Raw genomic sequence first — 25,544 nt, 5'->3', positions numbered from 1 at the left:
GCCTTTTAAAACTACCGTGAGCCAATGGATTGAAATATACTTGTGGATGTGCCCAGCTTTTTAGTGTCCCTCCTCTGCACAGGGACATAAAAAGCAGTCTTTGGATAAGCAAGAAGACCATCTCCTGACAACAAATTTCTCGGCCAGTGAGAAACGAAGTAATCAAGGCCCAATAAAACAGAAGGCGATGGAAACTGCCCAGGGTCAGACTTCTAGCGGCAAGGCTAACAGCTGTGGGAGCAGGGCAGGGCCTAGTCTCCTCCTCCTCTATGTGGGGAAATGTAGGTGCTGTGTTGCTAAAACCTTCTCATACTCAGGTTGTTTGACTCTGAATGGCGCCCTAATATCCCATCCATGCTGAAGGGTGTTCAGATTGGAACGCATGACGGAGAAAAATTAGTAGACTCTGGATTTGATTTAATTCTTAGGAAAAGCAACAAGTATGAATTAAGTTAAAGAAAAGGTCAAAGTGGTAAAATAAGTTCTAAATGATCGATTTAAACACACTATCTCTTCTTCCAAAATGACTATTTATATAGCATGATCGATTCCCTTTGGTGGTTTTGTTGTTTTTTTTTTTCTAAAGTTCAACATGAATAGTGATAGACAAGCCCTTCCAATCTTAATTGTTTTTGCTGAGGGAGCATGGGAAAAATTCAAGTAAATAGAATTTATATTTAACTTAAAATTCTATAATATCTTACCTAACTGGCATTACCCAAATTTCAAATCTTGATAGTGCTACTTGTTTCAGACAGTTGGGGAAATCAAATAATTGGTTAGTTACAAGAAAGAAAAGTTAATAACAGAAAAGAAAAATCTAAGAATATTAAATAAATTAGATAATAATTTAGGTAAAATTCATCACAGTCACTTACTTGCTATGTGGTTCGGTATTTTTTTTAAGAGAAAGATAAAAATGCTTTGCTTTGTTGAAAGAAGAATGTTAATGAATTTTTGCAATTACAGTACTGTCCTGGGAATTTCCAGGGGACTTTAACATATAATATTTGATGGAGGAAGGTCATTGGCTAATAAAGGCACTGCCCTGGCCCATTTTATTGGTTAGAGGATAGGTGGGAGGAGTAGGCAGAACAGGACGCTGGGAGGAAGAGGAAGTGAGCTCAGTCTCGACAGCTTTCCTCTCAGGAGCAGACGCCTGAGAGAGACACCATGCCCCGCTCCCGGCATGAAGCTCCGACCCAGGATGGACTAGGCTAGAATCTTCCCGGTAAGACCGGTTCTCATAGATTATTAGAGATGGGTTGATCGGGATGTGAGAATTAGCCTGTAAGTGCTAGAGCTAAAGGGCCAAGCAGTGCTTAAAAGAATACAGTGTCTGTGTAATTATTTTGGGGCATAAGCTAGCCATGTGGGCGGCCGGGTGTGGGGGACGCAGCCCTGCTGCCCCATTACTACTTCTTATGGCGCCCAACGTGGACAACTGCTTCCACATAAAGCCTGAGACAGCTTGGGAAGTAATTCTAGAACAAAATGAAAGCATTGTGCCTGGTTTCTTGGTAGCAGCAATTTCTTCGTTCTACTCTGCTTGCTAGAGGCAAGCAAGCGCCTCATCTAAGAGAGGCTTCCTGACTCAGCTTTAGCTGCAAAGCCTGCAGCTCATTAAGAGGTCCTGCCACGAAACACTTGAATGGTGTTGATGAAAAGCTGAACACATGCTTTTCGGTTTTCAGCCATAGCAGGAAAAAAGCTGCGCCGTTTAAAAATGCCGGCTTTCTGGGCCATCCTGCCAGGGCAAACTCTGACTGTTTGAGGCAGGAGGGCCGGCTACCGAGAGAGGACTTGAGTGTTGTCTGTTGTAGCTCACTTGCTGGCAGGGACCTTGAAATGCCATACAGTTGTTGCAGTAAACATGGCTACAGCCTGTATATCCGCCATGAGGCTGGAAAGCTAAGGATTGGACTGGATCTAGCTGGCAAAGCCACGCCTTTAATCCTACTGATATTGCTTGGTAAATTAAAGATTCATGTGGTCAGAAAAAGAGAAATATACACTAAAGAGAGATTCAAAGATAGAGAAAATTTCTAAATGGTTTAAAGTGTGTTAAAAATATATACAGACTAAAAGTTGAAGTTCTTAAAGTAAAAAACATAAAAAAAGGAAGAGAGTTGTTGTGTGTGGTAGCACACGCCTTTAATCCCAGTGCCTAGAAGGCAGAGACAAACAGATCTCTGTGAGTTCAAGGTGTAGTAGTGTACACCTTTAATCCCGAATGCCTGGGAGGCAGAGACAGGCGGATCTCTGAGAGTTCAAAGACAGCCTGGTCTACAGAGTTACTTCAGGTCAAAGATACAGAGAACCTGTCTCAAAAAGCAAAGAGTTAAAAGTAAAAAAAACAAAATAGAGGTTAAAATAAAACGAACAAAGATGGAAAATACACAGAGAATTTTGATACTGTATGCTATTATGCTCTCTTTGAATTGTTTGAATGCTGAGGAAAGAGCAAAAGCTACTAAAAGATATTTGTTTATAAATGCTGCTGAACTAATCCAACATAGATATTTTGAATTTGGATCTAAGGATATGATACTTTGGAAAAGAGTTTCTTATTTTGTTTTCACAGAGGATGAGACGCTGTTCATTTCTTCTACTCCGATTTGGTATGATGGACCACGCCCTCCTGAAGGGTTGGTGTGAACACCTTCAGAAAATTTCTTCGCTCAACTGCCAACTGAGATGAAACTAGCACACAGGTTATACCATGAAAGACCTAATTAACGACGCCCCCATTCAGCAGGAAGCAGTTTGGAGAGAAAAAACTGCGCCCATGTTCCCAAATATGGTTTATAAACGTTCTTTTACATTTAAAGGGGGATATGATATAGATAATTTGCATTAGTATAGATTTTGCTTTATTGATAGAGATTTAAGGTCAATTTTGTTATATGTATAAGTGTTTCTGATTTTGATTAAGATATTGTGATTGTGTAGTTCATTTAAATATGTACTGTATAATTAAGAAATATAGGTTGTTAATGGATAATCATCGATAATAGTAAAGCTTGTAGTCATGTTAGTTAGATTTTCTAGATATATAGAGATATATTTGAGATAGACATTCTTCATGTCTTTCAAAGGTTACAGAATAGGACATTTAATGTTTTAATAACTGAGGACTTTTCATGACAATGAGACACTCTGCTCCTGGCAGCACCAATCTACTTCAAGAGGAAGATGGGCATCGAAGAGGCACCATATGGAGTTTGATAGCCATTTGGGCAAGAAACTGCTCTTGCCTGGACTATTGCATAAACTGGACACAGAGAACCCGCAGAGAGAGGACTACTAAACTTGCCTAAGGTGAGATGATCTTTCGGGGTTCCTGGTTCATGAAAGAGTCTGCGAGACATTTTGCAGGACACAACAGATAGTGACTGAACTGACTTTGAATTTTCCTGCTTTATGGAAATGTCTGCTGGATACCATGGGCCTGAAGGCTGAAGATGGATGCCCCAACGGTACAAAGGAACCTTGGGTGACTGTCCAGGCAGCAAGATGTCTCTGTCATGTCTAGAGTTTTAAAAGTTGCTTTTTTCTTGTTTGCTTAGGTAGTATTGTATCTTTCTGGAGTCTTTGATGCAGTTAAGAATAGTTAGTAATAGTTATAGTTTTCCTTAGTTATGATAAAGATTATTGTAACTTTTACTTGATAACTGTTTTGTTATATGTAATTTTGCTATGTTAAAGCCTTTTTTTTGTTTAAACCGAAAAAGGGGAAATGATGGAGGAAGGTCATTGGCTAATAAAGGCACTGCCCTGGCCCATTTTATTGGTTAGAGGATAGGTGGGAGGAGTAGGCAGAACAGGACGCTGGGAGGAAGAGGAAGTGAGCTCAGTCTCGACAGCTTTCCTCTCAGGAGCAGACGCCTGAGAGAGACACCATGCCCCGCTCCCGGCATGAAGCTCCGACCCAGCATGGACTAGGCTAGAATCTTCCCGGTAAGACCGGTTCTCACAGATTATTAGAGATGGGTTGATCGGGATGTGAGAATTAGCCTGTAAGTGCTAGAGCTAAAGGGCCAAGCAGTGCTTAAAAGAATACAGTGTCTGTGTAATTATTTTGGGGCATAAGCTAGCCATGTGGGCGGCCGGGTGTGGGGGACGCAGCCCTGCTGCCCCATTACTACTTCAAATATTTGGTTGATCTTCACAACCCTCAGTGATATAATTAGGAAGAAAACATCAGTTCTACTGATGAGAAAACAGCATGTCTCAAAGTCAGATACTGAAGTCAAACAGGATGATATTGGCAGAGGCGGAGATGATCTTGTACTCAGCTGATTCCATCAGAGAAAGCTCATTGCTCACCCAGCCCTTCTCCCAGAATGTATGGAGTGACTCCACATGGAAACGTTCTGCTCTTAGTCTGGCAGATCAGATACTTGCTCTTTATTTTGAGCACAAATACGTCATCAGGTAATCTATATCCAGTTTTCCTTCTGTCCTTTGTAGTCAGAACTAGCGAGCTCAACTGCTTCTATTAGACGATTACCCAAACTATTAAACAGGAATGTTTCCATCAGTGTGGAAACAAGCAAATATATTATTCCAATAGTTTATCTTTCCTGTGTGTGTGTGTGTGTGTGTGTGTGTGTGTGTGTGTGTGTGTGTGTGCTCGCCCATGTATGTGGATGTAGACACAGGAAGATGACATTTTTCCTACATCATTCTTTCACTATTGGTTTATTATTGGAGACGGGGTCTCTCATGGAACCCAAAGTTCACTATTTTGGCATTAATGGCTGGCCAGTGATATTAGGAACCCTCCTGTGTCTACCACCCAGCAGTGCTGTGTCCCCATGTCTAGCTTTAATGTAAGTTCTAAACATCAAAACTCAAAACCTCCCACTTCTACAGCAAGCACTTTATCCACCAAGCCATCTCTCCGGCCCTAATAACTGAATGTTTTCAATAAACAATAACAAAAGAATTACAAAGAAAAGAATACAGAATGCTGCTTCACAAGGAATTAGGCTTAGTAAAGTTATTGTACAATGGTGCATGAGTAAACTTTAAGACACAATAAAGTTTTTGGCATACACAACTTTCCAAGACTTATGAGCAATGCCATCTTTTTCAGTCTTAGATATCTGCATACTTGGCTGTCAAGAAAAAAGATTATCAGGGTCTCTAGGACAAACATAATTTCCCTAATGTGACTCTGCACTAGAGAGACACTCGGGAGCACAGGTTTGAGATCAGTGTGCTACATACGAGGACCATCGCTAATGATGTCAATTCCATGAGAGCTATTCTTTGTTAACATCCTTCATCTTTAAACTGAGAACAATCACGGTACCTAGAACATAAGGTGATGTCAACCTATACAGACTCCTGTCTTGTTTATAGTAAAGGCTCATTCACAGTAATAATCATGGCTTTGTTTTGCTGGTTTTTGTTGTTGTTTTTACATAACCATCTTTCAAATTCCTGCTATGAAAATATCCTGGGGAAGCAGTTGAAGACAATACCCACTCCGCAGTCCCTTCCTGAAGCACCATACAAACCGCGTGACTGTAAGTTGAATAAGGAAAAGCACTGCTCTGTGACAAGTTGTGCCAGCTTTAAAGCTGTGCTATTTGTGGACAAGGCAGTTCTAAGAGGAGAAAAAATGCCAAGTCCATTTTACGGACAAATCCAAATCAATGTATCAGACTTAGCAGTTGTAGCCACACAGTCTGGGTCTTCCTCAGCCATTTCTATTATTCTGTTTTCATTTTTTCTTTAATTGTTCTATCATGTCATCTCAAGTATTCTGCCGAGCTAGGCAAAGGTATGGGCAAACTCACAAAGCCAACATCAAGTATGCTTTCCTCTTGATATCTGTATGCGATTACTTACTTAGTGAAAGTCTAAATAATGACAGAGCTTGGCAACTATCTTTCCAAACCCCTCTAGACCTTAATAAGTGTTCAAAGTACTTATAGTTTTACAGAAAAGAGAATAAAAACCTCTGTGATTAAATTCAGGGACTTTTGCATGTTAGGCCTCAATACTTCAATTAAATAAGTTATAATCTATAACAGAGACAGTTACCAAAATATCTATGTTGTCTGCATTTACAAACCTATATTCCCATGTACTTTATCAATAAAACTTGTTTTATACAATTAGCCTTATTTGATTTTCCACCCAGATAACATATGTGTATTCTAGCTGACAAAAATCATAAGAAATATGATACAAAAATCCCTAAGAAAGTGAAAAATTCTGTGACTATATTTTTCCCAGAAGCATGTGACCTTTAAAAACAAAAAACAATGATAAGGTGGTTCTCAGGAAGACCTCAGGCCTGGAATTTCACTTCCTCACTGATCCAAACAAATAAACACACACACAACACACACACACACACACACACACACACACACACACACACGCATGCGTGCACGCACGCAAATAAATAAATAAATAAATAAATAAAAATTAAAAAAAAAAACCTGTCCAACCTATGGACCTTAGAGAACAATGCAAATCCAACTTTCTTTGTCTAATCATCTTCTCAATGGATTACAATCTCCTGATCCAAAAATCACATCAAGGTCACATACACATTTCAACAAGTAAACAAGTATATACATAAACTTCCATTATTTTATAAACACAAAAGAAAAACATGTCATCACAGATAAATTATGAGTGCTTATGGACTGAATCGAATGTTTCAGTCAATTCAATGAATTTGTCATTTCCAGGGTTTTGCAAACTGGCAAGACTTTTCGGCATGATCTAAAATGCATTGCTTCAAAAAGCTTCTTAGGGATTCACAAGCTTAATGTGTGATTATCTTCAAAACGGAAAAAGGAAAACAAAGCAAAAATAAATGACATCAATGTACATCAATGTACGCAGTTTACCTATTGCTGTGGCCAAAGGAGGATATGCACAAACAAAATAAAAAATATTTACAGAAAAAGTAGGAAGTGATTATATATGAACATTAAAGAAAGGTATAAAATTCACCAGGAGTTTAAAATGCATCTCAGTAAATGAGGGATGGAGGGAAGGATACCACACTGTCCACTCTTAAAAGGAGGTGGGTTAGAAAGAAATTTGATAAGGAGAAGAAAATATATTACCTCTGTCATTTTATTCTCCAGTACCTTCACACTCTTAATCCAGTGAAGGAACTTTTAAAACATCTCACGCTACCTGAACCATAGAAGTTCCTGCTTTCCCAAATTCTCAAGTTTAATGATGTTTACTGAACCAAGAACAGTCACAATATAGCCAAACATTCAAAGGTTCATGGAATGTAGCATTACTGTCTTAAAGGTCTCCAGAACAACTCACAACACAACTTCAGATGAAAAGCATCCAATACCCAGCATCCTCAACAACTGGCAAATGATGCCGGCCTTGGTCTTTCAGAAGAAAGGAACTAGCCAAAGCAGAAGCAGCGCCCTACAGCTGGGAATCTTGTTCCTCAAAGACCTTCTACATGTCCAGCTAAAGTCATCTCCCATACAACTTTCACTCATTTGCTTTACTGTGTGGTTTACAAAATTGACTAATAAATAAATCTAGGTAAATTTTTATCCTTCACTTTTGTGACTGCTGTAGTTTTAAGATTCTTTCTTGGTCTCTCTCCCCTATGATAAACACCTCCAGTTCATTCACTGGCTTTGCATTCAAGTTGCCTTTTTGGACACAGCACTGTTAACCTTACCTAGAAGCCCTCCTATCAGGAAACACTCCATGTAGCTGGCTGCTGAAATCCACAGACGTGGTGTCCACAGTAGCTCCCTTCCTTAGGAGTCCATGAACACTATGAAATAAAACCTGGCCATCTTCCCCTGTGTCACCATGATGATACACACTCATCTTTCATCTTGGCAAGATAGCCTTTCTTTTCTTTGTTTCTCCTTTTTAAATTATTATTACTGAGTACTCCTTGTACAAAATAATGAGTATCATCGTGACATTTTTATTCACGCACGTAACATACTTTGGAGTCACCCTTTCAGTGGTCTCAGTTTTCAAAAACTTTTCTGTTAGCTCCAGATTATTTGATCAGGACCACATTCCTTTTCTGGCTCTCTGGCGAAGCAATGAACCCTTATTTGGCACTTTTACAAGAATGAAGGCCACTGGAACTCAGCAATGAGCCAAAGAGGTTGTTTAATCTGTAACAGCATTTCAAAGCTGAAGAGTCTGACTTTGAAGTAAATAAGTCAGAGAAGACAGGGCAACAGGGTTGGCCATTTCAAGTTTGGTAAAGACACAAATAAAATTAGGATGCATGAGTTAAAAGGCTATTGAAATGGATTTCTTACACTTCAGATGAACTGATAGGGACTTGACTTAAAGTCAGAAGGTATAGCCTCTGCTAATTCTCATTAACGCCTAAACCAGAAGCCTCTCCAATAATTCACTCAGCCACCTTTGGGTCCCTCTTAGCCCTAACCGTGGGATGCTACATTGTTCTTTCCTTTAAGGCAACCCACCCATTTTCATCCAGCTCTGCAACCTTCATCATCTCTTTACCTTTCACACCATCAGCTGCTACCGGATGATGACAATGTCTGGCTGTCTTATCCTAGACACCTGTGGACCTATCATCTTAAGTTATCCTAAATCCCTCGGCATCTCATGTCTTCCTGTCTGTTTGCCTCCTGAAGCAATCTTGGGCAATTGTAGGAACAGAAACATCAGCAACATTTTACTTCCCAGTTTTCCTCTTGCCTTAAACAAGAATCAGTTGCCGTTCCTGCTAGTGACAAGTCCCCAGCTTCTCACAGATACAGACGCACAAACCATCCATCTCAACCATTCATTCCCAACCAGAAGAACTTTACTCTCAGACAAACTCAATACACTGTTCCTCAATCAAGAAGTTGTATTTTCTGTTCTTAGATTATGCTGCTTGTTGTAAAATGCCTACACAAAAAAAGTTAAACATTTGTTTGCTAAACAAACAAATAACAACAACCCCAACAAAAAGGATTGCTTTACACACTTCGTATCGATCCCACAACCAGAGGGTTATTTTAACATCTTGCCTACTTTAATGTTGTCAAATTCTATGCTGTTTTCTCATACTTGCTAACTTACCTTTCTTCTTACTGAGAAATGGTGTGAAACTATTCAGAAGAAAACTTAGAACTTGGGTAATAAAACAAGATGCAGGTCTATGTTCATAAATGGTCTAAAGGTCAGATGTCGCTCCATCTTGAGGAAGGATCAGGAAAGCTATGCTTTGGGTAGGGCAAGCAGAGGCAAGCTGGCTCCTGGGCACGTCACCTTCCGGCCTCAGAGTGCCTGACAACGGCTCCACCACAAGTTGCCTTATTTTGAGTGGCAGCTCTTCATAATTCAAACCAAAATAAGTGAGTAAATAAATAAATCCCAATGCCTGTGTTATTCCTTCTTCAACTGAGGTCACTAGCAACACAACCCAAACCAAACCAAACCCTTCCTGCCATTTTGAAAGTCCCTTCCAACTGCAAAAAAATAAAAATAAAATAAACTCCAAAATGAGACCACCCAGGTGGCAGATAATCTGTCACATGTTCTTGCTGTAAGATTTAAATGATATGTAAATGAGGAGTGCAGTTCCTTTTGGCATACGTCTCATGTTCCTTCACCAGTGTGCATATGCCTTCTGCGTGCAACTCTGCGCACAAGCATCCTTCGTTTCATGGGATCTTCTACATGGCAGGCACACAAAACAACTGGGGTCAGGGTTTTCCCATTCAAATGTCAATACTAAAATGTATGTGCTAGCGTAAAGCAATCATTTCCACCTTCATGCCTGCGACTACAGAAGGGCACATGTACGTGAATCATCTTTCTCCAGATCATGTGGGCGTGAATCTGAAAACCAGAAGTAGACTGCAAGTAGAAACCACAAGCAAAATGGAAATCGGGTTAAAATTAACTCTTTTCATAGCACTTCCGGCTTACTGGATATTGAGTGATCAGAAATAGAATCTACAAACTAGAACTCATAACGACTTCAGGCTTAAGGTTGACGAGTTATCCCCCTTCAGGATGTTCACCTAAGGAGAAAGGGCAGCTGGACCTTTAAATCCCTTCCTGTGGAGCTACTGTTGGCAAGAGGGACAGAGTGGAAAGGGAGAGGGAAGGAGAGGGAAAAAAAGGAGAGGGACAGATCTAAAATACTGGTTCATATATACAATATCTGACTGAAATAGAAAGCTTACAATTTCTTCAGTCTGTCCCCAGTGAATCAAAAACTTTAGAAAATGTCCCAATGTCTAGAAACAGGCAGTCCACAACAGTGGTCTTTTTTACAAAAGCTGAACACAAATACTTAGTGATAGAAACAGAAATCACCTGATTTAGCTTCAGCCTTCATATAAGAGAATGGTGATAGTATCTCGTGCATTTCGATGGAATTTTTCCCTGTTGTTTGTTATTGTTCTAAACAAGTTTCCATTTTCAAATGGTATAACTTTAGACAATGTCAGCTGATGTTTCCTCGGTTTTTTTTTTCCCCAGCCTTTTATTACTATAAAAATAAAACACTGGTAAAGTGCACTGTTATTTTTCTTTCTTTCCATGAAATCATCTCTACCAGATCCAGGAAATAAGGTTGAAAGAAACAGGAAAAGTCCTAACACGCCCCAAAATTCCACAGCTTCCCTCACATCTCTGTAAAGGTCACTGGATCATATATATCAAATCCTTGAATGCGGACTGACCAAACAAAGCAGCTGTCACTTAGCTGCAATCTTCACCTGCCTGTGGTAATTTTTGCCAGCTCTGGAGCTCTCTCTAGCTATTTTCCTCTCCCTCCCATTCTCTGCCTTTCTCGTCTACCAGCCTGGAGTGGAGATCAGTGAGGACAAACACACTCCCCCACATTTATTTTAGAGATATTTGTCCTTTTCCCATCTCCTTCCCTTTGCGTATGAAATCCCAACAACTCCGAGTCCTATGCCAATTCCAAAATCCATTTTCTCTGCTTCTATTCCCAAGCCCCCACCAGTCCCCTTCTGAGAAGGGCAATCAGCCATGCTGATCCATATCCAGTAGAATTCATGCCAGCCATTCTTAGTTAAGCCCTCGGTCTTATTGGGCAGCCTGGGGGTTACATCAGATTGAGTCCCTTTTGAATACTTTCTGCTTTCAAAATTTCCCACAAATCTCAAATGTCTTGACTCATCCTAGCCTCCATAAAAATATTACCATCTACTTTAATGAGAAGATCTAGGCTTTCAATAGTCTCTCTATCAAATTTTCTCCAGATTATAGCTTAATCCTTTTCTCCCACACTATTTTAAAGGAAAACATTCCCTACTCTCTAAAGCGTCTCTAGAATTTGGCTCTTTCAGCAGCAAGTACTGACCACGACACACACCCAAACCAACCCGAGTTATCTTTGCATCCCTCTGTCCTGAGCTTTCTTCCCAGAAAGGTGTCCTGAGAATTCTCAACCCTCGGGAAACATTCTATGTATGTCCTTTGTCCTTTATAAATGACAATGTTTATCTCCTGTAACCACTAAATACCACGAAATGTTCAATACTTCTGGAGGATCATCATGAGCTCTTTTTCTTCTTTTTCAACTTCCATCCAAGGTGCAGCTCTTCCTCAAGATTCTGAGTACAGAGCCCATGAACTACCTCCCTGAGAGAGAACTCTTCATCTGTAAATCTGACCATCACCTCCACCTAGTTACAAAACCAGCTCCTAGCTACTTATTGGTGACTATGACCAATGCTATGTTCCCTAGATGCAACATAAACAAAACAAGACTTCAACGTTCCTGCATGCTGCCATGCTAGTGACAGAGCAAACCTATAGACTGCCTTAAATTCCTACCTCTTCAATAGCTTCCACACTACATATAGCATAAATATAACAATAAGATGAATTTAATTTATTAACATGTCTGAAAAATGCACCTAAACTCAAAAGAATCAAGGTAAATAAAGTCAAGAGGCTCTCAAAGGTCAGCACGCGTCATCCTGTTTCTACTGCTATTCTTAAATCAGCTTCCTCAGTGTCCGAGGTCTTTCTTCTGCTCTTTTCCCGGCTCTTGTAGTGACCTCCTAGATAATTGTCACTTCGACTCTTGCCCCTATCTTCAAAACCACCCTTTGAACTGCCATCAGGTGTGTTCCCCTAAAAATCCAAATTATGTCTTCTACTTTCCTCTTCTAAAGAACATTCAATGACTCACTAATGCCAACAAGAAAAATGTACATGATCCTCCACACAGACAGTACCCAGTCTTCCTTGTCGTTTTCTCTATCATTTTCCACTCCTGTAGAGAGCCCGTGCAATTATCTGTCTGGAGTAACCAACACTCTGTGATCAGCCCTCCCGAGTGAGTCACACAGCCTACCATCCCAACACTGAGTCCTATTACCACGCCTTCGAGCCCAAGTTACAGTAAACTTTCTTGACTATTTTGCCAAATCCCCAACTAGAGAGAGGTGCTTTCTGAATTCCAATTTCCATGCTGGACTTTCTTTGTGCCTCTGTTATAGTACCTATCTTTTTTTTTTTTTTTACATGCTAGCCACTTGTCTAGTTCATACCAGGCTAAACCATAAAATATGTTTTTCCTACTGTTCAATTCAGGCAATTCAAACCCTCCAAATGCTTTAACTGATAAATAGGTCTATCACTTTGAACTCACTCCTTCCTTCCCTTCCTTTCTGACCCTTTGTTCTTGGATTTTTTTCCCCAATTTTCATTCTTTGATGCATTTACTTCTTTTTGGCAAAGGGAAAAACAACACAATGCTGACAAGCCTTGCCCTCCTAGAACTAAATTTATAAATTGAACATTACTCCCTTAGTACATATGAAAGAATTAGGACTTTGGATTTCAAGGTGCCGAAAAACATCCCCACATCCCCTTTAAATTCAGACAAGTCTCCACCCATTTCCCTCCTTTTCTCTGTCCTTCTTCAAGCATACATATGTGAGACGTGTTTTAAGACAGATTCTACTGGGTTTACTTTTATTCTTCATTGTTTGTCTGTGGCTGCCAGCGTTGTAATACTAAGTTGTCTGGGGTTCATCATAAAAAGTGTGGAAGTTTTAATAAAATTTATTTCCAACAATTTTTGGAGATTTATTAGGGAGCTAAATATAATTTACCACTATTTCTAGGGAAAAAAATAGAGCACAGATTCCAAGAGTCCAGCATCCAAATGAACAGGACTCATGTGAATGCTGAGGGCTATCTTCTGTGTCTTGGCGTAGTTTCTCCAAGAAGTTCTGAAGGGATGCAAGTCAGGATATCTACTGAGGTGGCAAATGGAATCCTATTGATTGTGGCAGTCTTTTAATTTTCCTCTTCTATCTCTTTTTATAATACTTATGACCTGTTTATTTTAGAATAAATGATTCTGAAACTCAAAAGTACTCTGAGAATGAAGTGAGAAATTGAACCAAAATTTGGAACATCAGTAGAAAGTTTGCATGGAGTAACAAACTTTAGATTTTGGGTTTGTTTTTATAGCTTTCTGAAGTCTATATTCCATTCCCCATAGCCCATCCCCACACCCCGGGTATAAAAGAAAAGACTGTTTTCATCCTAAAAGTAAATATAATGTGTCTTTTGGCTGATGGGGATGGGGGAGTAAATTAATAGGCCTTTGCCTTGGGTACAATCTAACAGCACCAAGAAATCATGTAGGGGCAGATTTGGTGGGTTTCTGCCTGGAGAATCTGATTATGCACCAGAGTGAAGACAAAATCCTTGCTGGCGCCCAAGAAATAAGGACAGAGATTTTTCTGTCTAAGCCATTACTGACGTTGGTCCAGGTCACTCATTATTGTGGGAATGTGCTATCCAGGGCCCTCCCTGTAGGATGCAGATCAGGATCCAGATCCCTGGCTTCGGCTCACCAGATGTTGGTAACATACACTGCCACATTGGAACCAACTAACAAGTCTCCAGATATTGTCAAATGTCTTCCTGGGGGCAAAACCATTGTTCTGTGGAGGCCAATGACAGAAGCTGTCCAAAGATAACACATTTTGAGAAACAGCATCTTTAAAAGGGATAAAGCAACATGTACAGATATGTACAAATTCACATTATATAAATTGAAATAAACAGGCTTCCTCCGGAGGAAATCTGATTAGCTTCACGAACTCCCGACAACTCAGCTAAACGTCTAAGTCAGAGCTCTTCTTACGCAGTTTCTACTTGAAGAGCCTCTCCCTCGCTTCTATTTTAGATTATTTTTAATTAACTTCACTGGCATTTTGCATCCTGCTATGAAAAGTCCGCCTCATAGTCTCAGAGGACTCTCCCTAGAGAGAAAAGTACATTAAATCACACATTATCACATTAAAGTATATACCAGCACTGAGTCCAATGGTCTACATCTTGGCAAGTGAAGCAGGGTGGGGGTTGGGATGGAAACAGACTCAAGTGATTCGCAATATCCAGAGTCTATTAACTTCTGTGCATCTGCCCCCTGTGAAAAGGTTGTATTGATTCTCTACTTCAACCACATTTATCACATTCTACAATTGGTGCTCCACCCGATTTCTTGTTAATCTCTGTATGTGGAGCAATCGCTGTATGGGGCAAGCCCCTTAAATTCTTTGAAAGTCCTTTCCCTCACCTAAAAGTAAGCAGAATGAAATGAATTATTTCTAAAGATGCTTCTATGCATAGACCACAAATTTATGAAGGAAATACTCGAAATTAAAAGGCCCTTTCATTTACAATCCTGCAAGAGCATTAAATGCTTAATTGAAAAGAAAACGAAATGCCAATGAGAAGAATCATATCTACAAACCCATTTTCTCTTAAAACAAGAGCAAGTGTGGCCAAATTGCCTTTCACTACGGAGGCATTGCTACAGGAATTTTGCATGAGGACATACCTCAATGTGGTCAGTCGTAAACAGGAAAATCATTTTAAAACACATTAACTTTCTGTTTTCAAAAGCAGGACAACAAACCAGGGGCAACATCCAGTCTCCAGGCAGTTACTTTATCACAAACAAACAAAAGTGCTCAATTAGTTCCTATAAAGTAATGAAACAATACACATAGCCATCTAGGATTCAGTAGTCCTTGGGACATCAGAAGACAGGAACCCATGTGGCAGTACTTAGCTAGACCTAAGCAGGGCTATCTCCTGCCCCACAAACTCTCCTGGTCCCTGAATCCCACTGATTTATCGGCCACCTGTCCTGGTCCACAGTTAAGGCCATCAACAGGCAAGCTCCTTACTCTGGACCGCCTTGCAGAATATACCAGAAAGAGTTCTGATACCAATAATGCTGTCAAAACAATAGAAAAGCGCGGAGGCACTACAGAAAGGTAAGTGTTCATGGCTATTCTCTCAGTAACGAAAATCTTTCCAGCTTGATGTTAAAAAGCAGGGTTACTCTGCTAAATTTCCAAACAACACCCATCTTGAAGAACATAAAACTGATTCCAAAATTTAATTAAGGGGTTCAAGCCAGATTTTAAAAAAAATCCCAATTTTTAAGAGTTATTCCTTGGGTTAACTTAATGGATAGGTCATTGCCACACACTCAGTATATATTTTATAAATATATATGTATTTATTTATAAAATACCACAGTGTCTATATAATACATATGTTTAATTCTGCAGAAAACATGTTGGTTTTTTTACAAAGTTATCTTCTGTGTATGTCCTTAAAGTATTATATTTTCCTCACTAAATTTAATGTGCAGAATTTTAAAACTAAGTAAGGTAGGAAAACTTAGGGAAGGTTAATTTTCAGCTACAACAGGACACTGATTTTCCAGAGACAATATGCATGTTGCATCTGGCCCCACTTAATCTCAGGCCCTTTTAAATGCCCTGCTTCTTGTACCCGGGTCACGTGATGCCAAGCGGCTTTGTACTGCACAGGTGCACTAGATATCATGGCAACTTCTTTTAGCTGATTTAAAAACTCCATAGCATTAACACTGCAAACTGTGCATGTTAACTGTTTCCAAGTCAAATTGTTTTCCGTGGGGGCTTCATGTTGATGGTTTGCCTCAGCATTGTTTAACAATAGTGATGAATGGCCCCGAGGGGGAGTATAAGCAGCCTATCAGCGAGTCGATATGACTACCCAGGGCATGCCTCGTGACAGCAAATTGAATGCGTTGACAATACCATGTGTTTAAAATGGACTGCTTCTGAGAAAACATATGTTTACCATTTTCTAGTTCTTTGCTTTTCTGCAGCTAATCATTTGAATTCTGTCTGTTTAGGAAAAGAGATGAGTCACTCTTCTAAAACACAATGATAAACGTAACTCAGTTTAACAGCCCAGATGCCAGATCATCTCCATTCAAGCTTGGATGTTTTCTGTTTTCATCTACTGTGGCTAGAACAGCAACTTCTAGAACAACAATAAACAACAACAACAACAAAAAAAAAAAAAAAACCCCTTAAGACACTCAATATATATTGGAGTCCTGGGGGGAGAGAGACAGATTTTAGTTATGCTTAAAATCAAGAGCATGCAGTTTTGGAGACATGGAAAAGTTAACTGGTGCATGCCAGTCAGAAATCTCATCTGAATTATCCTTACATGAGTCTGGTTCTGCCACCAGTGAGTAACTGAAGTTTATAACCTTCAAATAAGATACAGTCAAAGTTTTAAAATGTTGTGCAAGTTCCCCAGAAGCAAAATTACCCTTTTCCCTTTGGAAGAACACAAAAGAGCTAATTCCTTCCTGGAACACAATTCATTTAAAACATGTTTATTTCAAAACAAAAGTTATTAAAAACATATGCAGGAGCCATTCCAAAAGCAAGTGGTCCTAGAAACCCAAATGGTTAACCTGGTGGCAGAGCACTCCACAAGAACCAGAAAGATGAGAAGAGCCCATGCGCGTTTAGAGAGCAGAGACAGTCCTGAATGAGAAAAGGACATAAGAACTTCAAAGAACTAAGGGTTCGAGACCCCCGCTCCCTCCACACGCACCCCAGCCCCGGGTGCAGGCCCAGAAACGCACAGGCAGAAGGTAGAAGCCATCTAGTCTTCTTGTTTCTCACAAGGAAGGGGGAGTGGAGGGACTAGGGACCCCGCCCTCCTATCCGGTTGTTGATCTGGGGCAGGGATCCTTGGGCAAACTCGTTTAAGTAACTGGAAGTGTGCAAAAGTTCACAACTGCGAGGCTGGACCCCGTCCCCCGAGCCCCACCACTACCACCACCACCCCTTCGGTAGGTGTGCGTGCAACCCCAACCCAGCAGCTCTCCATTCGTCAGCGCTCACTCACCGAGGGCCGGGGAGCCCAGCCGGCCGCCGCCCGCCTCGGCCGAGCACTGCTGCCCCGCGGGCCCGGGAGCGAGGGCTTCGCCCGCACCGGACATGAGCGGTGCTCCGAGCCCGCGCCGCGCCGCCGCCGCCGCCGCCTCCAGCCGCCCGCGGGGCCACACCGACCCCGGCTGCTTAGGTGTTGGGGGCAGGCAACTGACTGCTTCTGGCGGGAAAAGCAAAAGGGACAGAAGGACGAACTGTTTTTAGAGAGAGCAGCACGCTGCCGCGGCGGGCCATTCCCTCCCCCTCGGTGTCCCTCCTCCAACTCCACCCCGGGGAAGTTAGGATTTGAAAGCAGCTTGGGGGGGGGGGGGGGGGGACGGTGCGAGCGGGACGCGCGGGGCGGGAGGGGACGCGCCGGGACCTTGGAGGCAGAGCGACCCGAGGGAGGGGACCCGACCCCCCTCCCCCACGCGCAACTTCCACCTACCTCGGCATCCCCTCCGAGGCCGATCTGAACCCCTTCCTCCCGCCGCCGGTAGTCAGCAAAGCTCGGGAAGCGGTCCCATCGTGTCCGGGCTGCCTGACCACGTCCCGCCGCCCCGGGCTAAGGCAGCAGTGGTGGCCGCGACAGTGGCAGCCGCCGGCGCTGACTCCGCGCACTCCGCCCCCTCCCTCCAGCCAGCTCAGTTCGGCCAGCCCCCGCTCTGGGAGGACTTTAGGATCCACTCGTGCCTCTCTTTCACCCTCAAGCTGCCACTCCTACACTCTTCAAACACTTCTCTCTCTGTGGTTCCCTTTCATCACATCCGGATGGGAATGGCCTCGAACTCTTGGCAGGAGGCCTCGCGACTCGGGGCGGCTCGACCTGGGCTTGGCCCTGCACTCCCTTGTGAAGGGATCTGTCTGGGTCAGGAGGCCAGAGCTGGACAGGCCTGGTGTGGAAGCTCTGCACTCCAGGTCCATGGTGCTTTGGGAAAACAGGGAGGCAGCTGGCCTTGGCAGTTGTGAAATCCCCAGACAATGCCGAGAAAGTTCCCCCAATTTCATTTTCAATCCTGCCCACCAAAGGACTATTGAATCTACAGGAATACCCCAAGGAAACAACCTTTGAAACCTAGAAAGGGTGTGTGTGTGTGTGTGTGTGTGTGTGTGTTATACTTACACTCACTCAGACTTTTCTAGTAATATGAAAACCCATTTGTTTTTAAATGTATTTAAATCCTTGTTCCAGGTACTTGCTTAATCTCCTCATCTTCGCTCTACTTCTGACTTCTTTGCTGCCATCAAACAGGATTCCTGGTCCGGTAAAACCAGTTAGTTGCCTTACACACAGCTACTGGCGGCACCCAGCTGTGGAAGGGTGACATATTTGAGAACATCGGTCCTACTTCAGGCCGAAAGCCTCCCTGGATCCATGTCGTCTGTGAAAAGTTAAACTCTGGTCACAAGTGAAGAGCTTGTGAGCTGTGGGTTTATAAAGGAAATGTCCTGATTGTAGCGGCCTCCAAGGGGCCATGCACAAGGGTAATTAAGTCTAAAGTACTCTATCTGGCTAATACTGGCTTTTCCATTGAGTTAAATGCAGAATTCAGTTGAGGAATTCTCAAAAGAGCACACCTACAGGATGATGGACTGTCTGGGACAAGACGAGTCCCCCATGTTGGCAAAACAGAGGAAACTTCGTGGATTCACCTTCTCTCTAGTCCTGTCTTTACACATACACCAGCAATGCTGTCTTAAAAAAAAAAAAAATGTTGCTTCAAGGTCTTTTCAACGGACTGAAAAGATTCATTTCTCCCCTATAAAGAACCAGTGTGTTCAAACTTGAATTCAATTACCCTGAGAAATCAGCTTCCAAAGGTTCTGAAGACAGATATTTGGATTATGTTCCCAGAAAAATAAATGACATTTTACTCAATGACCTACAGCTAACAAGCATGCCCCCCCCCCCCTCCTTTGTAATTCAACTTGGAGATTCACATTGTAAAAGATGCCCTAACTCTCTTGAGAGTGTGTCAAGGGTCTAGACTCTGTGGAATCTATTCGTCCAGAGCAGGTCAGCAATTGAAAAAAAAAAAAAAAAACACCGGAAACTTGAGCTTTCTACAGCATAATCTTTACCTATAAGAGTTAGTGAGAAAGTTCAAGGAAGTTCTTATTTATTCCCTTACTGTGTATTTCCTTGTTCAGTTCTGGAGAAGGGATAGTTTGCTTATACAAAGTTATAATGATTTCTTTCTTTCTTTTCTTTTTTTTCCCTTTGTTTTTGGTTGAGCAAGCATGTGCACCATCGTGCCTGTGTGGACGCCAGAAGATGACCTCGGGTGTCTGACCTCTTCTGTCTTGTTTGAAACAGGATGTCTTGTTCCTGGCTGCATACAGCAGGGCAGCTGACTTTTACACTCGTGGCTATTTGCATGTTTCCTGCAGGAACACCAGAATTGCAGGCTTTACAGCTAACTCTCCACACTCAGCCCTTCACACTGGCATACAGGTCATTCTCTCCTACAGAACCATCTCAGCAATAAATATTTGTTTGTTGAATTGCACACCTTATTTCATTTGCACACATGGCACGCAATACCTAACTTTCCTGGGAAGTTGAGCATTTAAAATCTTGATCCCTTTTCACCGTGACTCCTTGAATTAAATATAAGCGGCTTACTCAGGCAGAGAGGAAATAAAATTCAGATAAAAATATTAGGAACAAATGGTAGACTGTTGTAGTATCACCAAGTTGGTCAAAGGCTGCATCTTGGTCTTGTGTGTCTTTGAGAATGCCAGTCATACACCCTGCACTCTGGCTGCCTCAGAAAGGGAAAAAAATAAGAGAAAGTCTTTCAATGTTCTCCATAAAGACACAATAAGGTTATATTACAGCCCTATCACTGCTGGGAAAGTGCCAGGCATGTGCTAAATGTTTACAGTTATTAACTATTGGTATCGCAGAAGAGAGGAGAATGAGTAGCAGAGGGTGAGGTGAGAGAGGAGATGGAAAAGGGTGGCCAATGAGTCTAGGAGTGCGTCTAGACAGGAGGAATAACTTTAAAGGCTGTGTGTCACACTAATGCAAATAGCGTTGGCCACAGTTACGTGCATACTTAAAATAGCACATACAGGGCATTTTCACAGATAAAGGAATGAGAAACGCCAACTACTAGGCATTAATACAGAATAAACAGTTTCAATATTAGTGCACCTCTGCGATGTACCAGAAGTACTTATTTTCCTGATAAAGTGGAGTGTAAGGTATTGACTACCACCAGGGCCACATCAAATTAGGCTGGGGCTCAGTTGGTGAGTTCAATTACCAGAGCCCATGTTCAAATGCCAGGCGTGGTGGCACACACTTGTCATCTCAATGCTACGGGAAGGAGAGGCCAGACAACACGGCCTAATTACAGGAGATCCAGGCCAGTGAGAGACCCTGACTCAAAGAGGGGTAAAAAATAGCCAGTGGGGCCTCTGGACAATGTTTTCAAGGCACCTAAACTCTCAAAACAATTAAGTCACGTACTTCACACCGGTTATGTCAATGAATTCTTACACTAGCCTTGCTGGGGTTCAAGCGCAGGTTTGTGAACGCTGGGCTTCCCTCTGGAGCTCATGTCATGAGTCCCCTTTCTGCCATGTCAGGAGTTAAGTGTGTTCTCCCAAGAGTTCCCCAAGCTTCGCTCTCCTCCCTTCTTGCTGCAGGAGCTAATTCAGACCACTTTGCTTGGCTCCTGGAGGGCAGCCCACTGCCCACATCGCCTTCTCTCGTTCCATGTCATAGGGTGTTTATGTTTCCCGTCCAGTTCCTGTGTTGAAAGCCTAATTCCCAGTGTGACAGTATTAGCAGAGGTAATTAGGTCATGTCATAAGTGGCCCTATAAAATGACATTGCAGTTTGCTTTCTCAGAGCAACACATAAGCACACACCTGCGCCTCCCTTTCTAATGTCTTGTAGAGCAGCATTCTGCAAAAGAAACTGGGGGGCACACAAGCCATCAGACAAAAGCATGGGCTTACACCTTGCAAATTAGGGTTTTAATATATTTGGGGGTGAGTGGGGAGGTGTGCATTCATATGTCAGAAAAGCAGGGTGGAGGGCAGAGACCCCCTTCCACCACACAGGGTCATGGAAGGAAATTTAGGTGTCAGGCTTGATGACATGTATTTTAGCTTCAGAGCCATCTCATGGGCCTTAAATTGTTTTTTTTAAAAAAAACATAATAATGCTCTATATTGAAATACTTTGGAAGCACTGGCATGCTCAATTATGAGATCATAAATAATACCGGTGGTAAGAATGGAGCCAAAGAATCAGAGATAAAGAGGAAGACTAGAGGAATAAAGATTTCCGTGTCTAAACGGTAGTTAGAAGCACAACGCCCACAGGATGAAACCCTCCAGAGAAGTAGGCTTAGCTAACCACATGAATGCCATAGGACCTACAAGGCACTCAGGGAGAACCTTGCAGCAGGATGCTGGGTATGCATTTGGAGTACCAGCACATTGGTGGTGTTTTACGGTTGGGCGGTTACAAGAGTGCCCACGGCCAGTATGCCAACTCATACCAGAGGGCCTACATAGGTATGCTTTCCATTCAAATGTGTCCCTACTGGCTTGTCTGTTTCTCCACCCCCTTCATATTTCCTGGCTTAGGAAATCACAAGAAGCTGGGCACCATGGCTGCCAATGCCCCACTTGTTGTTGTAAATCCTTATGCCTGAGTTTCCCATGTTGTAGCACACAGTAATTTAAATGGATGGGAACATCCTATGACGGCCGTCCTTCCAGTAGACCAGAATGCCTTAATCCTCTGTCAAAGTCCCCACCATAGATACCCCAGTGTGCCCTGTAACCTTTCTTCATGAGTGATATAAAGATCTAATGAAATGTATACTTCTGTGAAAACATGTTCTTGAGTTAGGACAATGACATCGTGAAGCTTCCTATGGACTACCTAATCCTCATGGCTCATTCATTATGCGTTCATGAGGCATGTCTCAAGCACCTATGTTATATGTTAGACTCTGAAACTAAGTTTGATGTTTGAAAATCATCTTTTGTCTGCACAGAGTTTTATTTTTCCAACTAACATCAAAGTTAACATCCTCACATAGATATCTAAACCAGAGTTCTATAAACAGGGTGTTTTGCTTGCGTATGTATGTGCAAAACATACAGAAAGTATTAAAATGAGCATGTATGCTTGTTTTCACATAATAATGAGTTCAGTATTACAGGGTACAAGGCATACTATAAGCATTTGTGTATGATTTATAAGTGAAGATACATGGAGGGTTCATACTAAAATAATTCGCCAGTTACTTTTAAAAACCAAATGAATTTGAACTAGGGAGAGGTTCAGCTGATAAAAACACCTGCCAGGCAGCCCTAATGACCTGAGCCTAGAACCCAACTTGGAGGGAAGAATTAACCCCCTAAAGCTAGCTTTGCATGCACGCTATGGCATGTGTGTGGAGTCTCCTCTGTTTTATAATAACAATCACCATTATTTTTAGAGATACACTTTCAGAAAAAGTGACTTAACTGTTTTAGCATTCAGATTGAATCAAGATGGTTTTTCTAGAGAACATACATATCAGGTTTATGTTGAGCCATGCCTTTAGAAACCTCAAACCCAAAGGCATAGAAACTAGAAATGAATTCCAACACTTTTCACAGCCTCCACAAAACATCAGCCTGAGCCACAAACATTCTCAAGTTGTATTTGTTCTTTGGCGAGGACAGCCCTACTGAGCAAACTATTTTTCTCTTTCACAGTAGCTAGGAAGAGGAAAACCAGTTATGGGGAAAAGGGGAGGTGGCGTTTTGAGGAGGAGGGAGAAGCTAAGGGAGCTATTAGGTCAGTGAAATGACAGCAGAAGTGGCAGCTGACTGACAGGAAAGACACAGGAAAATAAACATGTCATAACAGCGCCTTAGTGAATTCAGTACAGTGGAGGCAGTGTCCCTAATGAGGGCCAGAGTCATTGAGAAGGGACTCACTGATGGGGAAGTGTGCTATTCTGTTTTCCAGAGAACCAGGGTGGTGTTTTTACATTTGAGGAAAAAATCCATTAAAAATTAAAAAAAAATAAAAAACTAAAATGAAAAAAAAAAAAGCATTTTTACTGACAGTGGGGAATTCCACAGCATGGCAGTTTTACAGCTGCAAGGGCAATGAACCACTTTGAACCAACTTGAACAGACTTGAACCACCTTGACTTGCTGCCACATTGCTTTAACTATGCTGTTCTGACCACCAGGGTCCTGATGGAAGAAGGAAAGCTCAGGGAACAAGTGTATGGAATCCCATTCTACAACTAAAGTGCTGTATACTCATTCTCTGTAATGTGTTGGTCTTCTAAATCTTTAAGCAATGAGATGAGAAAGATGGCTTAGTGGATAGAGTGTTTGTTGCACAATCTTGAGGACCTATTCTCAGAACCCATAATAAGCCAGGCCCAGCCATTTCTGTAAGAAATAGGCCGCAACAAGTTAATCCGGGGGAATAAGTGGTCAACAGCTGTAGTGTAAACCCTACGTTCATTGAGGGACTCTCAACAATCAGGATGAAGAACAAGAGGTGAACCCTGGTCTCCATATGGCCAAACACAGGTGAGTGGTGCTCACACGCATGTGCACACACACACACACACACACACACACACACACACGTGGTGACTTAAAAAAAAAAAAAAAACAGAGGGGAAAACAGCTTTCCCGGATTTAAAAGATTGAAATCACTGATGTTGACAACTCTTTGTTTTCCTCTGTAAAGAAATCAAAGAAGTAAATTTTTTCATTCAGTTCCACAAGCAAAACACATGACAGATACAAATGTGCAGAGGAAATGTTTTTTATATCTATTTCTGGCAACTTCTAGGCAGAGGAGGGGCAGAGGAAGGCAATAGAGTAAGAGAGTACATTCAGGTCATTAGGGTAACACAGAAAGACCCAGAAGGGGCATCTAAGTGCTCATGTGTGGGTGTGGGAGGCCCAGGGGATGTTTCTGAGAGGAAAAGACACCAATTCTGGTGCTTCTAATGAGTCAAACATGCCTGCAAAGAGGTCAGGGAATTCCAGAGAGAAGAGATGTCAGCTGCAGAAGCATGGACATGTGGAAGCCTCAGAGAAATTAAATGACTTAGCAAAGGCATTTAGACACCAGAGCTGGTACTAGGGGCCCAGCTTCTCTCCTCAAAGGCTTCTCCAGTTCTCCTTGAATACATACAAATGAACCCATCGTTTCCAAATGAAGGGAAAGCATGGACTCTCTGGATGTTTTTGCGAGGAGTTCCAAAGGTTCTGTTGTTGTTGAGAATGTGTGGACAGAGACTGTGGACAAAAATCTCGTGTGCTTGAGTTAACGTGACTTGTCCTTCCCATCTAAGCTCTCGGAGTCTCTTTTGGCTGCCTGACTTCTCCGGCCCCGGGGCACTGGCCTTCATGGTCTCTACTTGTGTTTTACAGGAAGAAATAGAAAGCATATGGCGCTACTTGTGACATAAGGCCAGTATGACTGAAGATCAAAAGAAAATGGCTTAAGAGATGCACTGAACAGCAAACAGCTCTTTGATTCATACAGAGGAAGTGAGCCAGAGGAACTGGAGTGAGACTGGTGGGTACCTGGGTAATCCCCGAAAATGACAGCTGGCCACCTGGCCTGCTGAGTCTGCTATTATAACATGACAACATATTGTAACAGACATAGGAGATGGAGGTCCCTGCACTTCCTAAGGTTCTCAGGGAAAGAGAAAACATTTCATACTTGACATTTAAGCTTGTGTTAACATTTCTCAAATTTCTAAATTAAGAAATAGACAGTAAATACAATGCATAGGATTGCAGCTAACCTATATGGTTTACCTTCACCTGAGACTGGTTTTACTTATGTCTGTCCCAGATGCTTGGAGCCTGTTTATAGGCATGGACTCTCCCCCCAAAGGCCATATGTTGAAGGTTGGGCCTCAGTACAATGTTTAGAAGATGTTTAGAAGCAGGACTTTGGGAAAATGAGTGGATCAAGAGGAATCTAAGATAGCAGTGGGTGACCAGGTTGGCAGCTGTGTTGTTTGTTGGCACTCTTAGGAAGAAGTCGAAACTAGGAAATGAAGCATAGCTAGAAGAAGTAAGTCTTTGGAGATCTACCATTGGCTTTGCCCGCTGTGGTGATTTGAAAGAGAATAGTCCCACAGTTCAATACTTGGTCCCGAGCTGAGGAAGTAGTTTGGAAAGGATTAAAACATTTGGCCTTGTTGGAGGAGGTGTATCATTGTGGGCAGGGCTGCTGAGGTTTCCAAAGATTCATGTGATTCTCTGTGCTGTCTTTCTGACTAATGTTTGCACATC

General features: G+C 42.0%; 1 protein-coding gene across 3 annotated transcripts in view; it reads right to left on the bottom strand.

The window, feature by feature from the left end:
- Nucleotides 1-17,946, bottom strand: part of Mdfic (MyoD family inhibitor domain containing) — an 87,901-nt gene extending 69,955 nt beyond the window's left edge. For all 3 annotated transcript variants that reach the window (XM_041675739.1, XM_041675740.1, XM_041675741.1), the window contains exons 1-2: nt 17,689-17,946; nt 17,218-17,421 (exon numbers count right to left, since the gene is read on the bottom strand). In XM_041675739.1, the coding sequence (XP_041531673.1) occupies nt 17,218-17,311 (94 nt within the window). In that variant the 5' untranslated portion in view covers nt 17,312-17,421; nt 17,689-17,946. The remainder of the gene's footprint in view (nt 1-17,217; nt 17,422-17,688) is intronic.
- Between the last annotated feature and the right edge of the window lie 7,598 nt (nt 17,947-25,544).

Source organism: Microtus oregoni, unplaced genomic scaffold (genome assembly GCF_018167655.1).
Source record: "Microtus oregoni isolate MIOR12 unplaced genomic scaffold, Mior012 000026F_ref0000081, whole genome shotgun sequence".
Taxonomy (NCBI): Eukaryota; Metazoa; Chordata; class Mammalia; order Rodentia; family Cricetidae; genus Microtus; species Microtus oregoni.
The sequence above is the reverse complement of the archived record's forward strand: the minus strand, read 5'-3'. Positions and strand labels throughout refer to the sequence as shown.